Source organism: Bombina bombina, chromosome 3, assembly GCF_027579735.1.
Source record: "Bombina bombina isolate aBomBom1 chromosome 3, aBomBom1.pri, whole genome shotgun sequence".
NCBI lineage: Eukaryota > Metazoa > Chordata > Amphibia > Anura > Bombinatoridae > Bombina > Bombina bombina.
Window position 1 is genome coordinate 642,965,708 of NC_069501.1, and position 23,807 is coordinate 642,989,514.

General features: G+C 40.8%; 1 protein-coding gene across 1 annotated transcript in view; it reads left to right on the plus strand.

Moving 5' to 3' along the window:
- The window catches only part of APPBP2 (amyloid beta precursor protein binding protein 2), a 373,616-nt gene that overhangs the window by 291,347 nt on the left and 58,462 nt on the right, over nucleotides 1–23,807 (plus strand). Inside the window, exons 9-10 of the mRNA XM_053707351.1 lie at nucleotides 8,061–8,185; nucleotides 13,992–14,077. Coding sequence (XP_053563326.1) covers nucleotides 8,061–8,185; nucleotides 13,992–14,077 — 211 coding nt within the window. The remainder of the gene's footprint in view (nucleotides 1–8,060; nucleotides 8,186–13,991; nucleotides 14,078–23,807) is intronic.

Genomic DNA, 23,807 nt, shown 5'->3' on the forward strand with positions numbered 1-23,807 from the left:
ACGTTGCAACCGAGTCAGAAGATACTTCAGGAAAATCGCTGCCTGGTGCTGGAGCTACCAAAGCTAAGTGTATCTGCTGTAAACTTTTGGTATCTGTTCCTCCAGCTGTTGTTTGTATTGAATGTCATGACAAACTTGTTAATGCAGATAAAATTTCCTTTAGTAAAGTTCCATTACCTGTTGCTGTTCCGTCAACATCTAATACTCCTGATAACATAAGAGATTTTGTTTCTGAATCCATTAAGAAGGCTTTGTCTGTTATTCCTCCTTCTAGTAAACATAAAAAATCTTTTAAAACTTCTCATTGTTCAGATGAATTTTTAAATGAACATCATCATTCTGATTCTGATAATGGTTCTTCTGGTTCAGAGGATTCTGTCTCAGAGGTTGATGCTGATAAATCTTCATATTTATTTAAAATGGAATTTATTCGTTCTTTACTTAAAGAAGTTCTAATTGCTTTAGAAATTGAGGATTCTGGTCCTCTTGATACTAAATCTAAACGTTTAGATAAGGTTTTTAAATCTCCTGTAGTTATTCCAGAAGTTTTTCCTGTTCCTAGTGCTATTTCTGAAGTAATTTCCAGGGAATGGAATAATTTGGGTAATTCATTTACTCCTTCTAAACGTTTTAAGCAATTATATCCTGTGCCATCTGACAGATTAGAGTTTTGGGACAAAATCCCTAAGGTTGATGGGGCTGTCTCTACTCTTGCTAAGCGTACTACGATTCCTACGGCAGATGGTACTTCCTTTAAGGATCCTTTAGATAGGAAAATTGAATCCTTTCTAAGAAAAGCCTATTTGTGTTCAGGTAATCTTCTTAGACCTGCTTTATCTTTGGCGGATGTTGCTGCAGCTTCAACTTTTTGGTTGGAAGCTTTAGCGCAACAAGTAACAGATTTTAATTCTCATAGCATTATTATTCTTCTTCAACATGCTAATAATTTTATTTGTGATGCCATCTTTGATATCATTAGGGTTGATGTCAGGTATATGTCTCTAGCTATTTTAGCTAGAAGAGCTTTATGGCTTAAAACTTGGAATGCTGATATGTCTTCTAAGTCAACTCTGCTTTCCCTTTCTTTCCAGGGTAATAAATTATTTGGTTCTCAGTTGGATTCTATTATTTCAACTGTTACTGGAGGGAAAGGAACTTTTTTACCACAGGATAAAAAATCTAAAGGTAAATTCAGGTCTAATAATCATTTTATTCGTCACAACAAGGAACAGAAACCTGATCCTTCATCCTCAGGAGCGGTATCAGTTTGGAAACCATCTCCAGTCTGGAATAAATCCAAGCCTTCTAGAAAATTAAAGCCAGCTTCTAAGTCCACATGAAGGTGCGGCCCTCATTCCAGCTCAGCTGGTAGGGGGCAGATTACGTTTTTTCAAAGAAATTTGGATCAAATCCGTTCACAATCTTTGGATTCAGAACATTGTTTCAGAAGGGTACAGAATTGGCTTCAAAATAAGACTTCCTGCAAAGAGATTTTTTCTTTCCCGTGTCCCAGTAAATCCAGCGAAGGCTCAAGCATTTCTGAAATGTATTTCAGATCTAGAGTTGGCTGGAGTAATTATGCCAGTTCCAGTTCTGGAACGGGGGCTGGGGTTTTATTCAAATCTCTTCATTGTACCAAAGAAGGAGAATTCCTTCAGACCAGTTCTGGATCTAAAGATATTGAGTCGTTATGTAAGGATACCAACATTCAAAATGGTAACTGTAAGGACTATCCTGCCTTTTGTTCAGCAAGGGCATTATATGTCTACAATAGATTTACAGGATGCATATCTGCATATTCCGATTCATCCAGATCACTTTCAGTTTCTGAGATTCTCTTTCCTAGACAAGCATTACCAGTTTGTGGCTCTACCGTTTGGTCTAGCAACAGCTCCAAGAATTTTTACAAAGGTTCTCGGTGCCCTTCTGTCTGTAATCAGAGAACAGGGTATTGTGGTATTTCCTTATTTGGACGATATCTTGGTACTTGCTCAGTCTTTACATTTAGCAGAATCTCATACGAATCGACTTGTGTTGTTTCTTCAAGATCATGGTTGGAGGATCAATTTACTAAAAAGTTCATTGATTCCTCAGACAAGGGTAACCTTTTTGGGTTTCCAGATAGATTCAGTGTCCATGACTCTATCTTTGACAGACAAGAGACGTCTAAAATTGATATCAGCTTGTCGAAACCTTCAGTCATAATCATTCCCTTCGGTAGCCTTATGCATGGAAATTCTAGGTCTTATGACTGCTGCATCGGACGCGATCCCCTTTGCTCATTTTCACATGCGACCTCTTCAGCTCTGTATGCTGAACCAATGGTGCAGGGATTACACAAAGATATCTCAATTAATATCTTTAAAACCGATTGTACGACACTCTCTGACGTGGTGGACAGATCACCATCGTTTAATTCAGGGGGCTTCTTTTGTTCTTCCGACCTGGACTGTAATTTCAACAGATGCAAGTCTTACAGGTTGGGGAGCTGTGTGGGGGTCTCTGACGGCACAAGGGGTTTGGGAATCTCAGGAGGTGAGATTACCGATCAATATTTTGGAACTCCGTGCAATTTTCAGAGCTCTTCAGTCTTGGCCTCTTCTGAAGAGAAAATCGTTCATTTGTTTTCAGACAGACAATGTCACAACTGTAGCATACATCAATCATCAAGGAGGGACTCACAGTCCTCTAGCTATGAAAGAAGTATCTCGAATTCTGGTTTGGGCGGAATCCAGCTCCTGTCTAGTTTCTACGGTTCATATCCCAGGTATAGACAATTGGGAAGCGGATTATCTCAGTCGCCAAACGTTGCATCCGGGCGAATGGTCTCTTCACCCAGAGGTATTTCTTCAGATTGTTCAAATGTGGGGGCTTCCAGAAATAGATCTGATGGCCTCTCATCTAAACAAGAAACTTCCCAGGTATCTGTCCAGATCCAGGGATCCTCAAGCGGTAGCAGTGGATGCATTGTCACTTCCTTGGAAGTATCATCCTGCCTATATCTTTCCGCCTCTAGTTCTTCTTCCAAGAGTGACCTCCAAAATTCTGAAGGAATGCTCGTTTGTTCTGCTGGTAGCTCCAGCATGGCCTCACAGGTTTTGGTATGCGGATCTTGTCCGGATGGCCTCTTGCCAACCGTGGACTCTTCCGTTAAGACCAGACCTTCTGTCGCAAGGTCCTTTTTTCCATCAGGATCTCAAATCCTTAAATTTAAAGGTATGGAGATTGAACGCTTGATTCTTAGTCAAAGAGGTTTCTCTGACTCTGTGATTAATACTATGTTACAGGCTCGTAAATCTGTATCTAGGGAGATATATTATAGAGTCTGGAAGACTTATATTTCTTGGTGTCTTTTTCATCATTTTTCCTGGCATTCTTTTAGAATTCCAAGAATTTTACAGTTTCTTCAGGATGGTTTGGATAAAGGTTTGTCTGCAAGTTCCTTGAAAGGACAAATCTCTGCTCTTTCTATTCTTTTTCACAGAAAGATTGCTAATCTTCCTGATATTCATTGTTTTGTACAAGCTTTGGTGCGTATAAAACCTGTTATTAAGTCAATTTCTCCTCCTTGGAGTTTGAATTTGGTTCTGGGGGCTCTTCAAGCTCCTCCGTTTGAACCTATGCATTCATTGGATATTAAATTACTTTCTTGGAAAGTTTTGTTCCTTTTGGCCATCTCTTCTGCCAGAAGAGTTTCTGAATTATCTGCTCTTTCTTGTGAGTCTCCTTTTTTGATTTTTCATCAGGATAAGGCGGTGTTGCGAACTTCTTTTGAATTTTTACCTAAGGTTGTGAATTCCAACAACATTAGTAGAGAGATTGTGGTTCCTTCATTATGTCCTACTCCTAAGAATTCTAAGGAGAAATCATTGCATTCTTTGGATGTGGTTAGAGCTTTGAAATATTATGTTGAAGCTACTAAGACTTTCCGAAAGACTTCTAGTTTATTTGTTATCTTTTCCGGTTCTAGGAAAGGTCAGAAGGCCTCTGCCATTTCTTTGGCATCTTGGTTGAAATCTTTAATTCATCATGCTTATGTCGAGTCGGGTAAAACTCCGCCTCAAAGGATTACAGCTCATTCTACTAGGTCAGTTTCTACTTCCTGGGCGTTTAGGAATGAAGCTTCGGTTGATCAGATTTGCAAAGCAGCAACTTGGTCCTCTTTGCATACTTTTACTAAATTCTACCATTTTGATGTGTTTTCTTCTTCTGAAGCAGTTTTTGGTAGAAAAGTACTTCAGGCAGCTGTTTCAGTTTGAATCTTCTGCTTATGTTTTCATTTAAACTTTATTTTGGGTGTGGATTATTTTCAGCAGGAATTGGCTGTCTTTATTTTATCCCTCCCTCTCTAGTGACTCTTGCGTGGAAAGATCCACATCTTGGGTAGTCATTATCCCATACGTCACTAGCTCATGGACTCTTACTAATATGAAAGAAATGAATTTATCAGGTAAGTTCTTACATAAATTATGTTTTTTCATGGGCAGAGGACAATATTTTTCTAATTTCTGTGGTCCATATTCCAGGGTTGAGTAAATGGGAAGCAGATTTTCTCAGTCATCTATCCCTGCATTCAGGGGGATGGTCTCTTCATCTGGATGTTTTTAATCAGATTGTGCATCTTTGGGGTCTCCCAGAGATAGTTCTGATGTCTTTTTGGTTGAACTACGAATTTTCCAGGTACTTTTGTGAGGTCCATATATTCTCAGGCAGACTTTGTGGATGCTCTTATAGGTTGTTTCTTCTAGCCTATATTTTTTTCTACTTTGGTCCTTTTTTCCAAAGGTAATTGTTAGAAACAGACAGTATAGATCATCTGTGATTCTATTTGCTTTGGCCTGGCCTTGCAGAAACTGGTTTGCAGATTTAGTACAGTTGTTCTCCATGGCCTATTTATCTGTGGCTAGATGCTATGTCTCAAGGTCTTTTCTTTCTTAAGGATCTTGCATTTATAAACGTGAAGGTTTGGAGATTAAATGGTTAGTTCTTAGTGATGTTTCTTCTGTTTCTCTAGCTGAGACTTTGGTTTAGGCTTGTAAACTTTGATTAGGAAGGTTTTTAAGGCCTTTATTTCTTGGTGTATAATTTGTTTTTTTCCTAGCTTTCTTTTAGAGATCCTTGGATTCTGTTTTTACTTCAGGATGGTTTGGTTTTATTCACCAGTTCTTTGAAGGCTCAGTTTTTGTCTCTCTTTCCTTTTTGTTTCAAAGGAAGATTGATGATCTTCTTGACATTTGATGTTTTGTACTGGTTTTAATTAGGATTGTCTTTCATTAATCAATTTTTTCCTCCTTGGAACCTTAGTTTGTTTTTAGTTTTTTTTTTGTTTTTTTTTGCAGGATCCTCTTTTGAGCCTATGCATATGTCTTTAAGTTTTTTTTTTTTGTTTCGTTTTTAATTTTTTTCTGCTAGAAGAGTTTCTAAATTGTTGGTTCTTTCTTGTGTCCCTTCTTTTCTTGTTTTTTTTCATAAGGATAAGACAGTTTTGAGAACTAAGCTTGCTTTTTTAATCTAAATTGGTGTCTTCAGACAATGTAATTTGGAAATGGTTGTTCCTTCTTTTTGTTATAAGATTTCTTTTGAGAGTCGTTTTCATACTTTGGATGTTGCCAGTGTTTTGTAGTTTTTTTTCTGCAAGCTATATAGGATTTTAGCTCAAAAGAGGATCCTGCAAAAAAAAACAAAAAAAAAACTAAAAACAAACTAAGGTTCCAAGGAGGAAAAAATTGATTAATGAAAGACAATCCTAATTAAAACCAGTACAAAACATCAAATGTCAAGAAGATCATCAATCTTCCTTTGATACAAAAAGGAAAGAGAGACAAAAACTGAGCCTTCAAAGAACTGGTGAATAAAACCAAACCATCCTGAAGTAAAAACAGAATCCAAGGATCTCTAAAAGAAAGCTAGGAAAAAAACAAATTATACACCAGGAAATAAAGGCCTTAAAAACCTTCCTAATCAAAGGTTACAAGCCTAAACCAAAGTCTCAGCTAGAGAAACAGAAGAAACATCACTAAGAACTAACCATTTAATCTCCAAACCTTCACGTTTATAAATGCAAGATCCTTAAGAAAGAAAAGACCTTGAGACATAGCATCTAGCCACAGATAAATAGGCCATGGAGAACAACTAAACAACTGTACTAAATCTGCAAACCAGTTTCTGCAAGGCCAGGCCAAAGCAAATAGAATCACAGATGATCTATACTGTCTGTTTCTAACAATTACCTTTGGAAAAAAGGACCAAAGTAGAAAAAAATATAGGCTAGAAGAAACAACCTATAAGAGCGTCCACAAAGTCTGCCTGAGAATCTATGGACCTCACAAAAGTACCTGGAAAATTCGTAGTTCAACCGAAAAGACATCAGAACTATCTCTGGGAGACCCCAAAGATGCACAATCTGATTAAAAACATCCAGATGAAGAGACCATCCCCCTGAATGCAGGGATAGATGACTGAGAAAATCTGCTTCCCATTTACTCAACCCCTGATTCCGCTGTGTAGTGCCTGAGAGGTGCATCCGCAAACTACCCCTCTCCTGTTCTCGGGATATAACCCTCACCATGGGAGATATAGATGCCCCCAGCTGAGGCAGGTAAATATGTCCGCCTTCCATATTCACCTGTTGATGATGAGACATGTTGTACAGGCTGATCAGAAAATCTCTTTAGCGTCTCTGGGGGTTCCCGCAAGTCGGTTTGCCTCAAAATTGCACAAGGGGTAATTATCTTGTCTCCTCTAATATAAAAGAGACTATCATATAGTGCAATCTGTTCTCTTAGGGCATACTCCACTCTGATGGGCTTCGGTACTCTAGCGGGCGCCATATACGAACCTGCTGAAACCGGGCAACGGTCCCCGATATCAGAGCGCCCAGAGGCTGGGCCCGCTATTTTAGGAGACATGACGCCTGGAACTTGGCCACTATCCACTTGTAGCTGTGAGTCTCCATAGCAGTGCGCAGAGTCAAGCTTTCTTGTAGAAGACGTGTGAGGTTCTGCATTAGGTAGTATGTGCGCTATGGATGTAACGCCATTTTGACTGCCGGGATCTGCAGATCCCTCACGCTGGGTAGACAGTGTGCTGTTAGTGAATAGCTTGTCCATCAGGTAGTCACATGGCGCTCCCTCAATCAGTTTTTCAAAAAGTCTCTCTAATTTTTCAAGGGACGTCAAAGGATGCTGTTGCAGCCTCGGTTCTCCCAGGCATGACATTGCTCAGTGAGATGTAAGAAGGCCCAAACACTTCCTTCGGTTGGTTATATTTGGTAGGTTGTCGGTTAGCTTAGAGTCCAGCTATAGATAGAAATTGAAAAGATTCAGTAAGCCAGAGTACTCCGGCAGCACTGATAACCCGGCTTTTCCCGGGGGGGGAGGTGCATACCTATTATTAGGCCGCCGCCTTAGGCCAATCTCCGTTCTGAGTCCCCAATGTCATATAAACGGCAAGGAAAGGTAATTTCGGACCCCAGATGCCAGATCTACGGTGCTGTCAGTGATAAAATTCTTATGCTTGCTGTTAAATATTAATAATCGGCGGATTATCAAAAATTCTGTTGGAGCCCTCAGAAAATGCGTCCTATCTGGAACACTGCACGGACACGCCCCCCCTGTTCTATATTTCTATCTCTCTCTCTCTATCTATCTATCTATCTATCTATATATCTATATATATATATATAAACATGTATGTAACTTTTTTGAATGAGTGGTATTATCAGTTGTAATTATCAAGTAATAATCAGCAATAATTTAATATTCTGGTGTAGGTTATGAGAGATGTGTCTGGACGTATTTGCATTAAATTACATTTTATTATGCTTGCTAACTTTCCATATATCCTGAAGGGAAAAAAAAACAAGATTATCTTCTTAAGTGACATTTTATAGAGTTATACTTCTCCTTTCTGAATTGTATTTAAGTTGTATGATTTTTTATTATATTGCACAATAAATGTAAATAAGAACATTATTTAGTGCCATTTAATGATTTTCATTTTAAACTTCAGATTATGAGAAGCAGGACATCTCCAAATTGTATTAATTTGCTATGTTTCAGACTGCACTTGATATCCGACAGTCTGTATTTGGAGGTAAAAACATCCATGTTGCAACAGCTCATGAAGACTTGGCATATTCTTCGTATGTTCACCAGTACAGCTCGGGGAAGTTTGACAATGCACTGTAAGTACACTTTTTTTTTTTTTATTATTATTTTCTATTGAGAAATCTCATGTACAGTACAAAAAATGAGGAGAAAAATGCACTCAGCACATTATGAGCAATGGACATCCATGAGTTTCTAGTTGACATAGAAATTACATGTAATTCTCAAATTTTCACTTGTAAAGCATTAAAAAAAAACAAGCTGAACAATAGCTTTACTTTAAAGAAGCCGTATAACGATATAATAGTGTGCAGCAACCCAGGGACCATTGTCTTGGAGAAGCGGCATGTTAGCACTCCTGGAAGTGGGGAACATTGTTTTCCTAATATTTAGTGATTATGAACATTAGTGTGTCAATGAACATTGCATTCTAACACAATCTGCCTCTTAGGCACCTGGTCTCATTAATCTAAGTGATGTGGCATCTAGGCAGCTGTAGCGAGAATCTGGCATAAAATCCCCCAGGTAGATGGCAGGCTGCAGGAAGATATGAATTGTCAAGTTATTATTCAGTAAGCCATCTTTACCATGCTCATAGGTAGCCATCATCGGGCCATTCCCACAGTATTTTGTACATCCTCACAGAGGTCTGAACAAGTGCACATCAGGCCATCCAGCAGAGGAGTGAACATCACAGTTAGCTCTTTGATAATGATATCTGTGCAAACCACCATATTTAACTACACACTGAAATTAACGTTCAACACTAAAAAACAAATGACTGACTCAAGGATCTGCTGTTACTTTAGGGAAAGTCCATACCAAGATATGCCTTCTGAGGTAGAGAAGAAAAGATCTCTGTCCGCTATAATTCCCGGGCACTAGCTATGCCAAGGCAGATGCAGATAGCAAAGAATGCCAGCAAATTAATATGTTTGGCTTAGTCTCCATGAAACCATCTTAGTGTGCCACACACCCAAAGTTCACTAACACTGTTTTATATTTTGAGTGAAGAATGTAGAGCATATGTATATAATTACGGTGGGTGCTGTGTGTGTGTGTGTGTGAGTGTTGCAGTGTACCAAGTTTTCATTATGTGCAGTGCTTGTTTGTGTTTTCACTCTGTTTATCTCTTTATAAGAACTATAAATTAACATTAAAGGGACATGAAACCCATTTTTTTTCTTTCATGATTTAGAAAGAGCATGTCATTTTAAACAACTTTCTAATTTACTTCTATTATCTAATTTGCTTAATTCTCTTGATATCACTTGCTGAAAAGCATATCTAGATCTGCTCAGTAGCTGCTGATTGGTTGCTGCACATAAAGGCCTTGTGTGATTGGCTCACACATGTACATTGCTATTTCTTCAACAAAGGATATCTAAAGAATTGAGCAAATTGGATAATAGAAGTAAATTGGAAAGTTGTTTAAAATTGCATGCCCTATCTGAATCATGAAAGTTTAATTTTGACTAGACTGTCCCTTTAAATCTTGCTTTTAAGTTGGCAAATTGACACACCAGTTTAAAAGTTGGAATACAATGACATTTTGCTTTTAAAAAAAATATTTGTACAAATTTGACAATTTCTTTATAATTTTACATTTTCCCCATATGTCTTGATTTTTTTTTTTATCAACCCTGTTTGTCATTTTATTAAATAAATTAGTTTTGTACTGTTTTTTTTTAATGTTACATGTTATCTATTTGTATTACTTTGCTGTGTTTTTTTTAATATGGTACCAGAATAAGAATTGTCTCACAAATTTAAATGAGGTGGAAACTATTTGATGTGTATAAATGTATTTTCTCTTGCAAGGTGTATCCAGTCCACGGATTCATCCTTTACTTGTGGGATATTCTCATTCCCTACAGGAAGTAGCAAAGAGAACACACAGCAAAGCTGTCCACATAGCTCCCCCTCTAGCTCCACCCCCCAGTCATTCTCTTTGCTGGCTCTAAGCACTAGGGTCTCTCTCGGGAGTGTAAAGTGAAACTAATGGTTGCGGCAATGGACAATAGTCCCTTTTGCTCGGATACACCTCAGACCACTGCAACTATGCATGCTAAAACAGTGGATTGGGGATTATGCAGATTTGACTCCTCAAATTCAGTTGGACCAGGAGACCAGAGATTCTCTTCTCTGGTGGTTGTCTCAGGATCACCTGTCTCAAGGAATATGTTTCCGCAGGCCAGAGTGGATCATTGTAACGACCGACGCCAGTCTGTTAGGCTGGGGTGCGTTCTGGGACTCCCTGAAAGCTCAGGGCTTATGGTCTTGGGAAGAAACTCTTCTCCCGATAAACATTCTGGAACTGAGGGCGATATTCAACACTCTTCAGGCATGGCCTTAACTAGCGGCGGCCAAATTAATCAGATTTCAGTCGGACATCATCACGACTGTAGCTTACGTAATCATCAGGGGGGAACAAAGGGTTCCCTAGCGATGACGGAAGTAACCAAAATAATCAGGTGGGCGGAGGATCACTCCTGCCATCTCTCAGCAATTCACATCCCATTAGTAGACAACTGGGAGGCGGATTTTCTAAGTCGTCAGACTTTTCACCCGGGGGAGTGGGAACTCCACCCGGAGGTATTTGCCCAGCTGACTCAGCTATGGGGCACCCCAGAGTTGGATCTGATGGCGTCCCGTCAGAACACCAAACTTCCTATCTACGGGTCCAGGTCCCGGGATCCCAAGGCGGTATTTATAGATGCTCTAGCAGCGCCTTGGTCCTTCAATCTGGCTTATGTTTTTTCACCGTTTCCTCTCCCGCGTCTGGTTGCCAGAATCAAGCAGGAGAAGGCTTCGGTGATTCTGATAGCGCCTGTGTGGCCACGCAGGACTTGGTATGCAGACCTAGTGGACATGTCATCTGTCCCACCATGGACACTGCCAATGAGGCAGGATCTTCTAATACAGGGTCCGTTCAAGCATCCAAATTTAGTTTAGGATTCCCAGGATATTGTCCTTTCTCCAAGAAGGATTGGAGAAAGGATTGTCAGTTAGTTCCTTAAAAAGGACAAATATCTGCTTTGTCTATCCTGTTACACAAGCGTCTGGCAGAGGTACCAGAGGTTCAAGCGTTTGCTCAGGCTTTAGTCAGAATCAAGCCTGTCTATAAACCTGTGGCTCCGCCATGGAGTTTGAATCTAGTTCTTTCAGTTCTTCAAGGGGTTCCGTTTGAACCTTTACATTCCATAGACATTAAGTTATCTTGGAAAGTTTTGTTTTTGATAGCTATCTCTTCTGCTCGAAGAGTTTCAGAGTTATCTGCCTTACAGTGTGATTCACCTTACCTAGGCCTAGATTTGGAGTTCGGCGGTAAAAGGGCTGTTAACGCTCCGCGGGTTTTTTTCTGGCCGCACCATAAATTTAACTCTGGTATCGAGAGTTCAAACAAATGCTGCGTTAGGCTCCAAAAAAGGAGCGTAGAGCATTTTTACCGCAAATGCAACTCTCGATACCAGAGCTGCTTACGGACGCGGCCGGCATCAAAAACGTGCTCGTGCACGATTCTCCCATAGGAAACAATGGGGCTGTTTGAGCTGAAAAAAAACCTAACACCTGCAAAAAAGCAGCGTTCAGCTCCTAACGCAGCCCCATTGTTTCCTATGGGGAAACACTTCCTACGTCTGCACCTAACACCCTAACATGTACCCCGAGTCTAAACACCCCTAACCTTACACTTATTAACCCCTAATCTGCCGCCCCCGCTATCGCTGACCCCTGCATTACACTTTTAACCCCTAATCTGCCGCTCCGTAAACCGCCGCAACCTACGTTATCCCTATGTACCCCTAATCTGCTGCCCTAACATCGCCGACCCCTATGTTATATTTATTAACCCCTAATCTGCCCCCCACAACGTCGCCGACACCTGCCTACAATTATTAACCCCTAATCTGCCGAGCGGACCTGAGCGCTACTATAATAAAGTTATTAACCCCTAATCCGCCTCACTAACCCTATCATAAATAGTATTAACCCCTAATCTACCCTCCCTAACATCGCCGACACCTACCTTCAATTATTAACCCCTAAACTTCCGATCGGAGCTCACCGCTATTCTAATAAATGTATTAACCCCTAAAGCTAAGTCTAACCCTAACACTAACACCCCCCGTAAGTTAAATATAATTTTTATCTAACGAAATAAATTAACTCTTATTAAATAACTTATTCCTATTTAAAGCTAAATACTTACCTGTAAAATAAATCCTAATATAGCTACAATATAAATTATAATTATATTATAGCTATTTTAGGATTTATATTTATTTTACAGGTAACTTTGTATTTATTTTAACCAGGTACAATAGCTATTAAATAGTTAAGAACTATTTAATAGTTACCTAGTTAAAATAATAACAAAATTACCTGTAAAATAAATCCTAACCTAAGTTATAATTAAACCTAACACTACCCTATCAATAAAATAATTAAATAAACTACCTACAATTACCTACAATTAACCTAACACTACACTATCAATAAATAAATTAAACACAATTGCTACAAATAAATACAATTAAATAAACTAGCTAAAGTACAAAAAATAAAAAAGAACTAAGTTACAGAAAATAAAAAAATATTTACAAACATAATAAAAATATTACAACAATTTTAAACTAATTACACCTACTCTAAGCCCCCTAATAAAATAACAAAGCCCCCCAAAATAAAAAATTCCCTACCCTATTCTAAATTAAAAAAGTTACAAGCTCTTTTACCTTACCAGCCCTGAACAGGGCCCTTTGCGGGGCATGCCCCAAGAATTTCAGCTCTTTTGCCTGTAAAAAAAAACATACAATACCCCCCCCCCCCCAACATTACAACCCACCACCCACATACCCCTAATCTAACCCAAACCCCCCTTAAATAAACCTAACACTAATCCCCTGAAGATCTTCCTACCTTGTCTTCACCATCCAGGTATCACCGATCCGTCCTGGCTCCAAGATCTTCATCCAACCCAAGCGGGGGTTGGCGATCCATAATCCGGTGCTCCAAAGTCTTCCTCCTATCCGGCAAGAAGAGGACATCCGGACCGGCAAACATCTTCTCCAAGCGGCATCTTCGATCTTCTTCCATCCGGTGCGGAGCGGGTCCATCTTGAAGCAGGCGACGCGGATCCATCCTCTTCTTCCGATGTCTCCCGACTAATGACGGTTCCTTTAAGGGACGTCATCCAAGATGGCGTCCCTCGAATTCCGATTGGCTGATAGGATTCTATCAGCCAATCGGAATTAAGGTAGGAATTTTCTGATTGGCTGATGGAATCAGCCAATCAGAATCAAGTTCAATCCGATTGGCCGATCCCATCAGCCAATCAGATTGAGCTCGCATTCTATTGGCTGATCGGAACAGCCAATAGAATGCGAGCTCAATCTGATTGGCTGATTGGATCAGCCAATCGGATTGAACTTGATTCTGATTGGCTGATTCCATCAGCCAATCAGAAAATTCCTACCTTAATTCCGATTGGCTGATAGAATCCTATCAGCCAATCGGAATTCGAGGGACGCGGTGTGGGGGGACCTCGGTTTAGGGGTACATAGGTAGTTTATGGGTGTTAGTGTACTTGCGGTGTATCCAGTCCACGGCCCGCCCTGGCATTTAAGTCAGGTAAAAAATTTTTTGTTTAAACTACAGTCACCACTGCACCCTATGGTTTCTCCTTTTTCTTCCTAACCTTTGGTCGAATGACTGGGGGGTGGAGCTAGAGGGGGAGCTATATGGACAGCTTTGCTGTGTGCTCTCTTTGCTACTTCCTGTAGGGAATGATATCCCACAAGTAAAGGATGAATCTGGATACACCGCAAGAGAAAGTAATTTATCAGGTAAGCATAAATTCTGTTTATTTCTTGTTTTTTTCAGTTTTCACGCTGAACGTGCCATAGATATCATCACTCATATACTGCCAGAAGACCATCTTTTGTTGGCTTCCTCCAAAAGAGTTAAAGGTAACTATGTATATCTTTTAGGTTTTGTGTTATCCACTTACAACAGCTGTCTTATTTTACTGCAGCTATTTAAATGACTCTATTATAACACAAACATTTCTTTGTTGCTCAAGAATGAATTGTTTTCTACTATGTTCTATTGTGATAGTGCTTGACCTTAATTTATAATATGTATGCAATATGAAAACTCCATTATGATATTGCCTCCTCATAGCCTAAAGTCCACTTCTTAACTCCTTTAGTCTTTTGAACATGGAGATATATTTTCCAAGTGGATTTATAAAATAAAACTGCATATCCAGAAATGCAAGTCCTATCCTGAATTACACCTCAGGAGTAACTTTGTATTTATAGAAATAATAAATATATATACATGCATACACACAATTGTAATCTGTTTGTAATTTGTATGTTGTATAGTTCTTGTTTATTTCTTTCACAAAATGTATGCTGCTTGTTTGATACATGCAGTTTAGATGTGCCTCTAAATTGTTTTGTGCACAGTAAACTGTACAGTGTCTTTATAGCAGTTTTACTCAGTGCTTTTAGGGCGGCATTATGACATAATTTTGGTGTTTCCTAGTTTTGCGTGTGTCTGCTGAAGAGTGACCAGCAAGTTTATGTCTACCAGTAACTCTTAATTTGCTGTTTGTTGTTTGAATGCACTTTATAAAGTACCTGTACCTGATAATATTCTTAGAATCCTCTACTAGGGTTCGTGGTTGAATTTGAATTAAATCAAATGGATTTAAATTATGATTTAAATTACTAGACAGTAAGAATCAATTTAAATCATGGTTTTCTACATAAAGGTTTCATTTCTCTTGTTAAGTGTATTCAGTCCACGGGTCATCCATTACTTATGGGATATATTCCCTTCCCAACAGGAAGTTGCAAGAGGATCACCCAAGCAGAGCTGCTATATAGCTCCTCCCCTCACATGTCATATCCAGTCATTCTCTTGCAACCCTCAACTAGATAGGAGGTCGTGAGAGGACTGTGGTGTTTTATACTTAGTTTATTTCTTCAATCAAAAGTTTGTTATTTTAAATGGCACCGGAGTGTGCTGTTTTTTCTCAGGCAGTATTTGGAAGAAGAATCTGCCTGCGTTTTCTATGATCTTAGCAGAAGTAACTAAGATCCACGGGCTGTTCTCGCACATTCTGAGGAGTGGGGTAACTTCAGAAAGGGAATAGCGTGCGGGGTCTCCTGCAAATAAGGTATGTGCAGTAAATTATTTTTCTAAGGAATGGAATTGACTAAGAAAATACTGCTGATACCGAAGTAAAGCCTTTAATGCAGTGAAAGCGACTGGTATCAGGCTGATTAAAATATATACAGTAAAGTAATTTTCTAAGGAATGGAATTTGACTAAGAAAATGCTATTAATACTGAAGTGATGTAATAAGCCTTAAATGCAGTAGTAGGACTGGTATCAGGCTTATCAATAGAGATACAAGGATGTTTAAAACGTTTGCTGGCATGTTTAATCGTTTTGTGAGGTACATTGGTGATAAAACTTATTGGAGCATACATTTTTCCATATGGCTGACTTGTATTTCTGCATAGAAACAGTTAACTGAAACTCCCAATGTTGTAATAATGAGTGGGAGGGGCCTATTTTAGCGCTTTTTTGCGCAGTAAAAATTCAGTCTCAGTCTTCCTGCTTCTTCCTGCATGACCCAGGACGTCTCTAGAGAGCTCAGGGGACTTCAAAAGTCATTTTGAGGGAGGTAATCAGTCACAGCAGACTTGTGACAGTGTGTTTGACTGTGTTAAAAAACGTTTTTTTCTCTATTATATCCGTTTTGGGTATTAAGGGGTTAATCATCCATTTGCAAGTGGGTGCAATGCTCTGCTAACTTAATACATTTACTGTGAAATTTTGGTTGCTATAACTGATTTGGTTCATTGTTATTTCAACTGTGACAGTTTTTTTGTGCTTCTTAAAGGCACAGTAGCGTTTTTCTATATTGCTTGTAAAATTATTTACAGTGTTTTCCAAGTCTGCTAGTCTTATTGCTAGTCTGTTTAAACATGTCTGACACAGATGAATCTGTTTGTTCACTATGTTTGAAGGCCAGTGTGGAGCCCCATAGAAATATGTGTACTAAATGTATTGATTTCACTTTAAATAATAAAGGTCAGTCTTTATCTATAAAGGAATTATCACCAGACAACGAGGGGGAAGTTATGCTGACTAACTCTCCTCACGTGTCAGTACCTTCGCCTCCCGCTCAGGAGGCGCGTGATATTGTGGCGCCAAGTGCATCAGGGACGCCCATACAAATCACTTTACAAGACATGGCTACTATTATGAATAATACCCTGACAGAAGTATTATCTAAATTGCCAGAATTAAGAGGCAAGCGTGATTGCTCTGGGATAAGAACAGAGCGCGCTGGTGCTATGAGAGCTATGTCCGATACTGCGTCACAGTTTGCAGAACATGAGGACGGAGAGCTTCATTCTGTGGGTGACGGATCTGATCCAGGGAAACCGGATTCAGAGATCTCTAATTTTAAATTTAAGCTTGAGAACCTCCGTGTATTGCTAGGGGAGGTTTTAGCGGCTCTGAATGACTGTAACACAGTTGCAATTCCAGAGAAATTATGTAGGCTGGATAGATACTATGCAGTACCGGTGTGTACTGACGTTTTTCCTATACCTAAAAGGCTTATAGAAATTATTAACAAGGAATGGGATAGACCTGGTGTGCCCTTTTCCCCACCTCCTATATTTAGGAAAATGTTTCCAATAGACGCCACTACACGGGACTTAGGGCAGACGGTCCCTAAGGTGGAGGGAGCAGTTTCTACTTTAGCTAAGCGTACCACTATCCCGGTGGAGGATAGTTGTGCTTTTTCGGATCCAATGGATAAAAAATTAGAAGGTTACCTTAAGAAAATGTTTGTTCAACAAGGTTTTATCTTACAGCCCCTTGCATGCATTGCGCCTGTCACTGCGGCTGCGGCATTCTGGTTTGAGTCTCTAGAAGCTCCATTGGATGAAATTATGGACAAGCTTAAAGCACTTAAGCTAGCTAATGCATTTGTTTCTGATGCCATTGTACATTTAACTAAACTAACGGCTAAGCGCTATAGCTTAAATCCTGGTCAGCTGACGTGACTTCTAAATCTAAATTGCTTAATATTCCTTTCAAGGGGCAAACCTTAATCGGGCCCGGCTTGAAAGAAATTATCGCTGACATTACTGGAGGTAAGGGTCACACTCTTCCTCAGGACAGGGCCAAATCGAAGGCCAAACAGTCTAATTTTCGTGCCTTTCGAAACTTCAAGGCAGGAGCAACGTTAACTTCCTCCGCCCCAAAACAGGAAGGAACTGTTGCTCGTTACAGACAGGCCTGGAAAACTAACCAGTCCTGGAACAAGGGCAAGCAGGCCAGAAAACCTGCTACTGTCCCTAAGACAGCATGAAGGGATGGCCCCCTATCCGGAAACGGATCTAGTGGGGGGCAGACTTTCTCTCTTCGCCCAGGCGTGGGCAAGAGATGTCCAGGATCCCTGGGCGTTGGAGATCATATCTCAGGGATATCTTCTGGACTTCAAGGCTTCTCCTCCTCAAGGGAGATTTCATCTTTCAAGGTTATCAGAAAACCGGATAAAGAAAGAGGCATTCCTACGCTGCGTACAAGACCTCCTAGTAATGGGGGTGATCCACCCAGTTCCGCGGACGGTACAAGGGCAAGGATTTTATTCAAATCTGTTCGTGGTTCCCAAGAAAGAGGGTACCTTCAGACCAATTTTGGACCTAAAGATCTTAAACAAATTCCTAAGAGTTCCATCATTCAAAATGGAAACTATTCGGACTATCCTACCCATGATCCAAGAGAGTCAGTACATGACCACAGTGGATTTAAAGGATGCCTACCTTCACATACCGATTCACAAAGATCATCATCGGTTCCTAAGATTTGCCTTTCTAGACAGGCATTACCAATTTGTAGCTCTCCCCTTCAGTTGGCTACGGCCCCGAGAATCTTTACAAAGGTGCTGGGCTCTCTTCTGGCGGTTCTAAGACCGCGAGGCATAGCGGTGGCTCCGTATCTAGACGACATCCTGATACAGGCGTCAAGCTTTCAAATTGCCAAGTCTCATACAGAGATAGTTCTGGCATTTCTGAGGTCGCATGGGTGGAAGGTGAACGTGGAAAAGAGTTCTCTGTCACCACTCACAAGAGTCTCCTTCCTGGGGACTCTGATAGATTCTGTAGAAATGAAAATTTACCTGACGGAGGCCAGGTTATCAAAACTTTTAAATGCTTGCCGTGTCCTTCATTCCATTCCACGCCCGTCAGTGGCTCAGTGCATGGAAGTAATCGGCTTAATGGTAGCGGCAATGGACATAGTGCCATTTGCGCACCTGCATCTCAGACCGCTGCAATTGTGCATGCTAGGCCAGTGGAATGGGGATTACTCAGATTTGTCCCCCCCTAATAAATCTGGATCAAGAGACCAGAGATTCTCTTCTCTGGTGGCTATCTCGGGTCCATCTGTCCAAGGGCATGACCTTTCGCAGACCAGATTGGATGATTGTAACAACAGATGCCAGCCTTCTAGGACTTTTCATCCGGGGGAGTGGGAACTCCATCCGGAGGTGTTTGCTCAACTGGTCCATCGTTGGGGCAAACCAGAACTGGATCTCATGGCGTCTCGCCAGAACGCCAAACTTCCTCGTTACGGATTCAGGTCCAGGGACCCGGGAGTGACGCTGATAGATGCTCTAGCAGCCCTTGGTTCTTCAACATGGCTTATGTGTTTCCACCGTTTCCTCTGCTACCTCGACTGATTGCCAAGATCAAACAGGAGAGAGCATCTGTGATTCTGATAGCGCCTGCGTGGCCACGCAGGACCTGGTATGCAGACCTAGTGGACATGTCGTCCTGTCCACCATGGACTCTACCTTTGAGGCAAGACCTTCTAATACAAGGTTCTTTCAATCATCCAAATCTAATTTCTCTGAGACTGAATGCATGGAGATTGAACGCTTGATCCTATTAAAGCGTGGCTTCTCCGAGTCAGTTATTGATACCTTAATACAGGCACGAAAGCCTGTTACCAGGAAAATCTACCAGAAGATATGGCGTAAATACCTATATTGGTGCGAATCCAAGAGTTACTCATGGAGTAAGGTTAGGATTCCTAGGATATTGTCCTTTCTCCAAGAGGGTTTGGAAAAAGGCTTATCAGCTAGTTCTTTAAAGGGACAGATTTCTGCTCTGTCTATTCTTTTGCACAAGCGTCTGGCAGAAGTTCCAGACGTCCAGGCTTTTTGTCAGGCTTTGGCTAGGATTAAGCCTGTGTTTAAAACTGTTGCTCCTCCGTGGAGCTTAAACTTGGTTCTTAAAGTTATTCAAGGAGTTCCGTTTGGACCCCTTCATTCCATTGATATTAAACTTTTATCTTGGAAAGTTCTGTTTTTGATGGCTATTTCCTCGGCTCGAAGAGTCTCGGAGTTATCCGCCTTACATTGTGATTCCCCTTATCTGATTTTCCATTCAGACATGGTAGTTCTGCGTACTAAACCTGGGTTTTTACCTAAGGTAGTCTCTAACAGGAATATCAATCAGGAGATTGTTGTTCCATCATTATGTCCTAATCCTTCTTCAAAGAAGGAACGACTTTTGCATAATCTGGACGTAGTCCGTGCCCTGAAATTCTATTTACAGGCAACTAAAGATTTTCGGCAAACTTCTTCCCTGTTTGTCGTTTACTCTGGACAGAGGAGAGGTCAAAAAGCTTCGGCAACCTCTCTCTCCTTTTGGCTTCGTAGCATAATACGTTTAGCCTATGAGACTGCTGGACAGCAGCCCCCTGAAAGAATTACAGCTCATTCCACTAGAGCTGTGGCTTCCACCTGGGCCTTTAAGAATGAGGCCTCTGTTGAACAGATTTGCAAGGCGGCGACTTGGTCTTCGCTTCACACCTTTTCAAAATTTTACAAATTTGACACTTTTGCTTCTTCGGAGGCTGTTTTTGGGAGAAAGGTTCTACGGGCAGTGGTTCCTTCCGTTTAAGTTCCTGCCTTGTCCCTCCCATCATCCATGTACTTAGCTTTGGTATTGGTATCCCATAAGTAATGGATGACCCGTGGACTGAATACACTTAACAAGAGAAAACATAATTTATGCTTACCTGATAAATTTATTTCTCTTGTAGTGTATTCAGTCCACGGCCTGCCCTGTCTTTTTTAAGGCAGATCTAAATTTTAATTAATACTCCAGTCACCACTGCACCCTATGGTTTCTCCTTTCTCGTCTTGTTTCGGTCGAATGACTGGATATGACATGTGAGGGGAGGAGCTATATAGCAGCTCTGCTTGGGTGATCCTCTTGCAACTTCCTGTTGGGAAGGGAATATATCCCATAAGTAATGGATGACCCGTGGACTGAATACACTACAAGAGAAATAAATTTATCAGGTAAGCATAAATTATGTTTTTTAGAATAATAACTTTATATTTCTTTCTAATGACACAATGAGTCCACGGATCATCTAATTACTATTGGGAATATCACCCCTGCCCAGCAGGAGGCGGCAAAGAGCACCACAGCAAAGCTGTTAAATATCACCTCCCTTCCCTCCAACCCCAGTCATTTTCTTTGCCTACGTTAGAGCAAGGAAGCAGTTCAAGTAAGATTTTATTATTTTTTAAGTAGTGCAAGATTGTGCTGCTTTGTTCTAGGGTTTAGCCGTAGTCCATATCAGTCTCTTCAGTAGAGCAGTGGTGGCTTTCAAGCAATGGGAACTTGTGGGACATAATTCTCACTGCGCCTCCTGTGTAGTTAATGCTGCTTTAATACTGAAAGCCTGAGTAAGATTACTCAGTCTTTATCTCTTTTTCCACAGGTCCATGTGAGGGAGAAGACCTCTCAAACCCAGTGAGCTGCCTTGCTGCCTGGCAGATTTATGAGGTAAGTGCTGACTTTATTTTTCTGGGTAAACACAGGAAAAAGTCGGCACTTTATTCACTAAGGGATACACAATTTTCTCCTATATGTTTAGGGGAACATGTAATGGCAGTATGGTTATGGCAGGCAGAGGATTAATACAAAAAAGGCTCATTTTAATGTGGTTTCACTTTGCCTGGAGGCTTGACCTTAAAGTATGCTGACCGGGAGGTTAATTTTTTAGACGCCCACATTGGGCGGGGCTAACGGAGGCGGCAGTTTGCTGTTGCGCAACATTTTCCCCTTCATTCACTGTGACCGGAGGGTGCAGATAACAGTCTCAGACAGGAAAGCGCATAATAAGTTTTAAAACTGCGCTTTTAGGACCGGACAGCTGTTCATTATACTGCAAGTCGAGTTCCGGATCTTTTACTGGAGAATACTACCCGGTGTTAGCAGGGCAGGTAGGCACCTCAGCAAAGCTAAGCTGAGGTGTAGAGGTACTTGCATAACACTATTTAGTTACTTACTACAAAAATTTTTAAAAAATGCGTTTTAAAATTTAAATTGACAGTAACGTTTTTTGTGTTTTAATTTTTATTAAAAATTTAAGTATTTTTTTGTGGTAATTTGTTCCAATGTGAGTCAGAATGGACCAAGAAGCCTTGCAAAATGTTACTTGTAATTTATGTTTTGATGCTAATGTGGAACCACCTATCCCTTTCTGTTCCTCATGTATTGAGAGAACTTTAAATTACAGGGATAGACTTTTTTTTCTGAGCCAACATTTTCTAAGGTGGATGCTGTTCAGGAGTCTAACGACAATGTTCAATATATACCCCAGCTTTCTCCTCAAGTGTCCAAAATTTTATAGCCCACTCATGCAGTGCCCTGAGCTTCTTCTGAATCTCCACCTGGAGTTACGTTGCAAGACATCTCTTCCTTCATGTACTCTGCGGTCTCTGATGCGTTTGGGAAAGAGCAAGAGGAAAAGTAAGCATTCAGTAAGTGAGGTTACTGACGCAGTTGTTGCTATTTCGAATGCCCCCTCCCAGAAGCCTGAGGAGGAGGATACTTGATAGCATCTGAAGGTGAAATCTCAGACATTGTAATTCCTGCTGATACTGAAGTTATATCCTTCAGATTTAAGCTAGAACACCTCTGTCTGTTACTCAAGTAGGTTTTAGCTACACTGGATGACAGCGACACCACGGTCGTTGTCAATCCTAAAAAATCCAGTAAGCTAAATAAATATTTTGATGTACCTTCCATGGTGGAAGTTTTTCCTGTACCAGATCGAGCTACTGAGATTATTGCTAAGGAATAGGAGAGAACGGGTATCCCTTTTTCTCCATCCCCTGTATTTAAAAATATGTTTCCTAAAGCAGATTCTATCAAGGAATCTTGGCAGATGGTACCCAAAGTGGAAGGGGCAATTTCCACACTAGCCAAGAGAACTACTATTCTTATAGAGGATAGTTGTTCCTTTAAGGATCCTATGGATAAGAAGTTAGGGGGGTTACTCAAGAAGATTTATGTACACCATGGTTTACAATGGCAGCCCGCGGTTTGTATTGCTACTGTCACTAGTGCGGCAGCATACTGGTTTGATGCATTGTCTGAATCTATTCGGGCAGACACTCCCCTCAAAGAAATTCAGGATAGGATAAAGGCCCTTAAGGTGGCCAACTCCTTTATCACGGATGCTTCCCTTCAGGTTATTAAGCTGGGAGCTAAGATTTCTGGTTTTGCCGTATTGGCCTGCAGAGCTTTATGGTTAAAATCTTGGTCTACAGATGTGTTATCTAAGTCTAAACTTTTGGCGATTCCTTACAAAGGAAAGACTTTGTTTGGGCCGGGGTTGACGTAAATAATTTCTGACATCACGGGAGAAAAGGAACATTTCCTCCCTCAGGATAAGAGAAATAAACAAAAGGGACGTCAGAGTAATTTTCGTTCCTTTCAAAATTTCAAGGGAAATCCTTCCACTTCCTCCTCCAAGCAGGAGCAGTCCAAGCCTTCCTGGAGACCCAATCAGTCTTGGATCAAGGGAAAACAATCCAAAAAGCCTGCTATTGAATCAAAAGCAGCATGAAGGGTCTGCCCCCAATCCGGGACAGGATCTTGTAGGGGGCAGACTTTCATTCTTCGCTCAGGCTTGGGTTCGAGATGTTCAGGATCCCTGGGCGGTGGACATCGTGTCCAAGGGATACAAACTAGAGTTCAAGACCTTTCCTCCCAGTGGCAGGTTTCTGCTTTCAAGATTATCTGTAGACCAGACAAACAGAGAGGCGTTCTTACACTGTGTTCGGGACCTCTCCGACCTGGGACTGATAGTTCCTGTTCCAATGCAGGAACGGGGTCTGAGGTTCTATTTCAATCTAGGTAATGTGAAAAAAGTGTGCGCAAGAGAGCACCAAGCTACTCCAACCCTATAGTCCCTAACATATAGGAAAAAAAGATAAATGTCAGAAACAATGTGTATGGAGAAGCGCTAAAGAGCTAAAGGTGCAACAGTTAATCCAATGTGTATGGAGAAGCGCTAAAGAGCTAAAGGTGCTAAAGGATTCACTGTTGCACCTTTAGCTCTTTAGCGCTTCTCCATACACATTGTTTCTGACTGTTCTATTTCAATCTGTTCGTGGTTCCCAAAAAGGAGGGAACCTTCAGACCGATTTTAGATCTCAAGAGTCTAAACAAATTCCTCAGAGTGCCGTCCTTCAAGTTGGAAACTATTCGTTCCATTCTTCCTTTGGTCCAAGAGGGTCAATTTATGACAACGGTGGATTTAAAAGACGCGTACCAGCATGTTCCCATACAC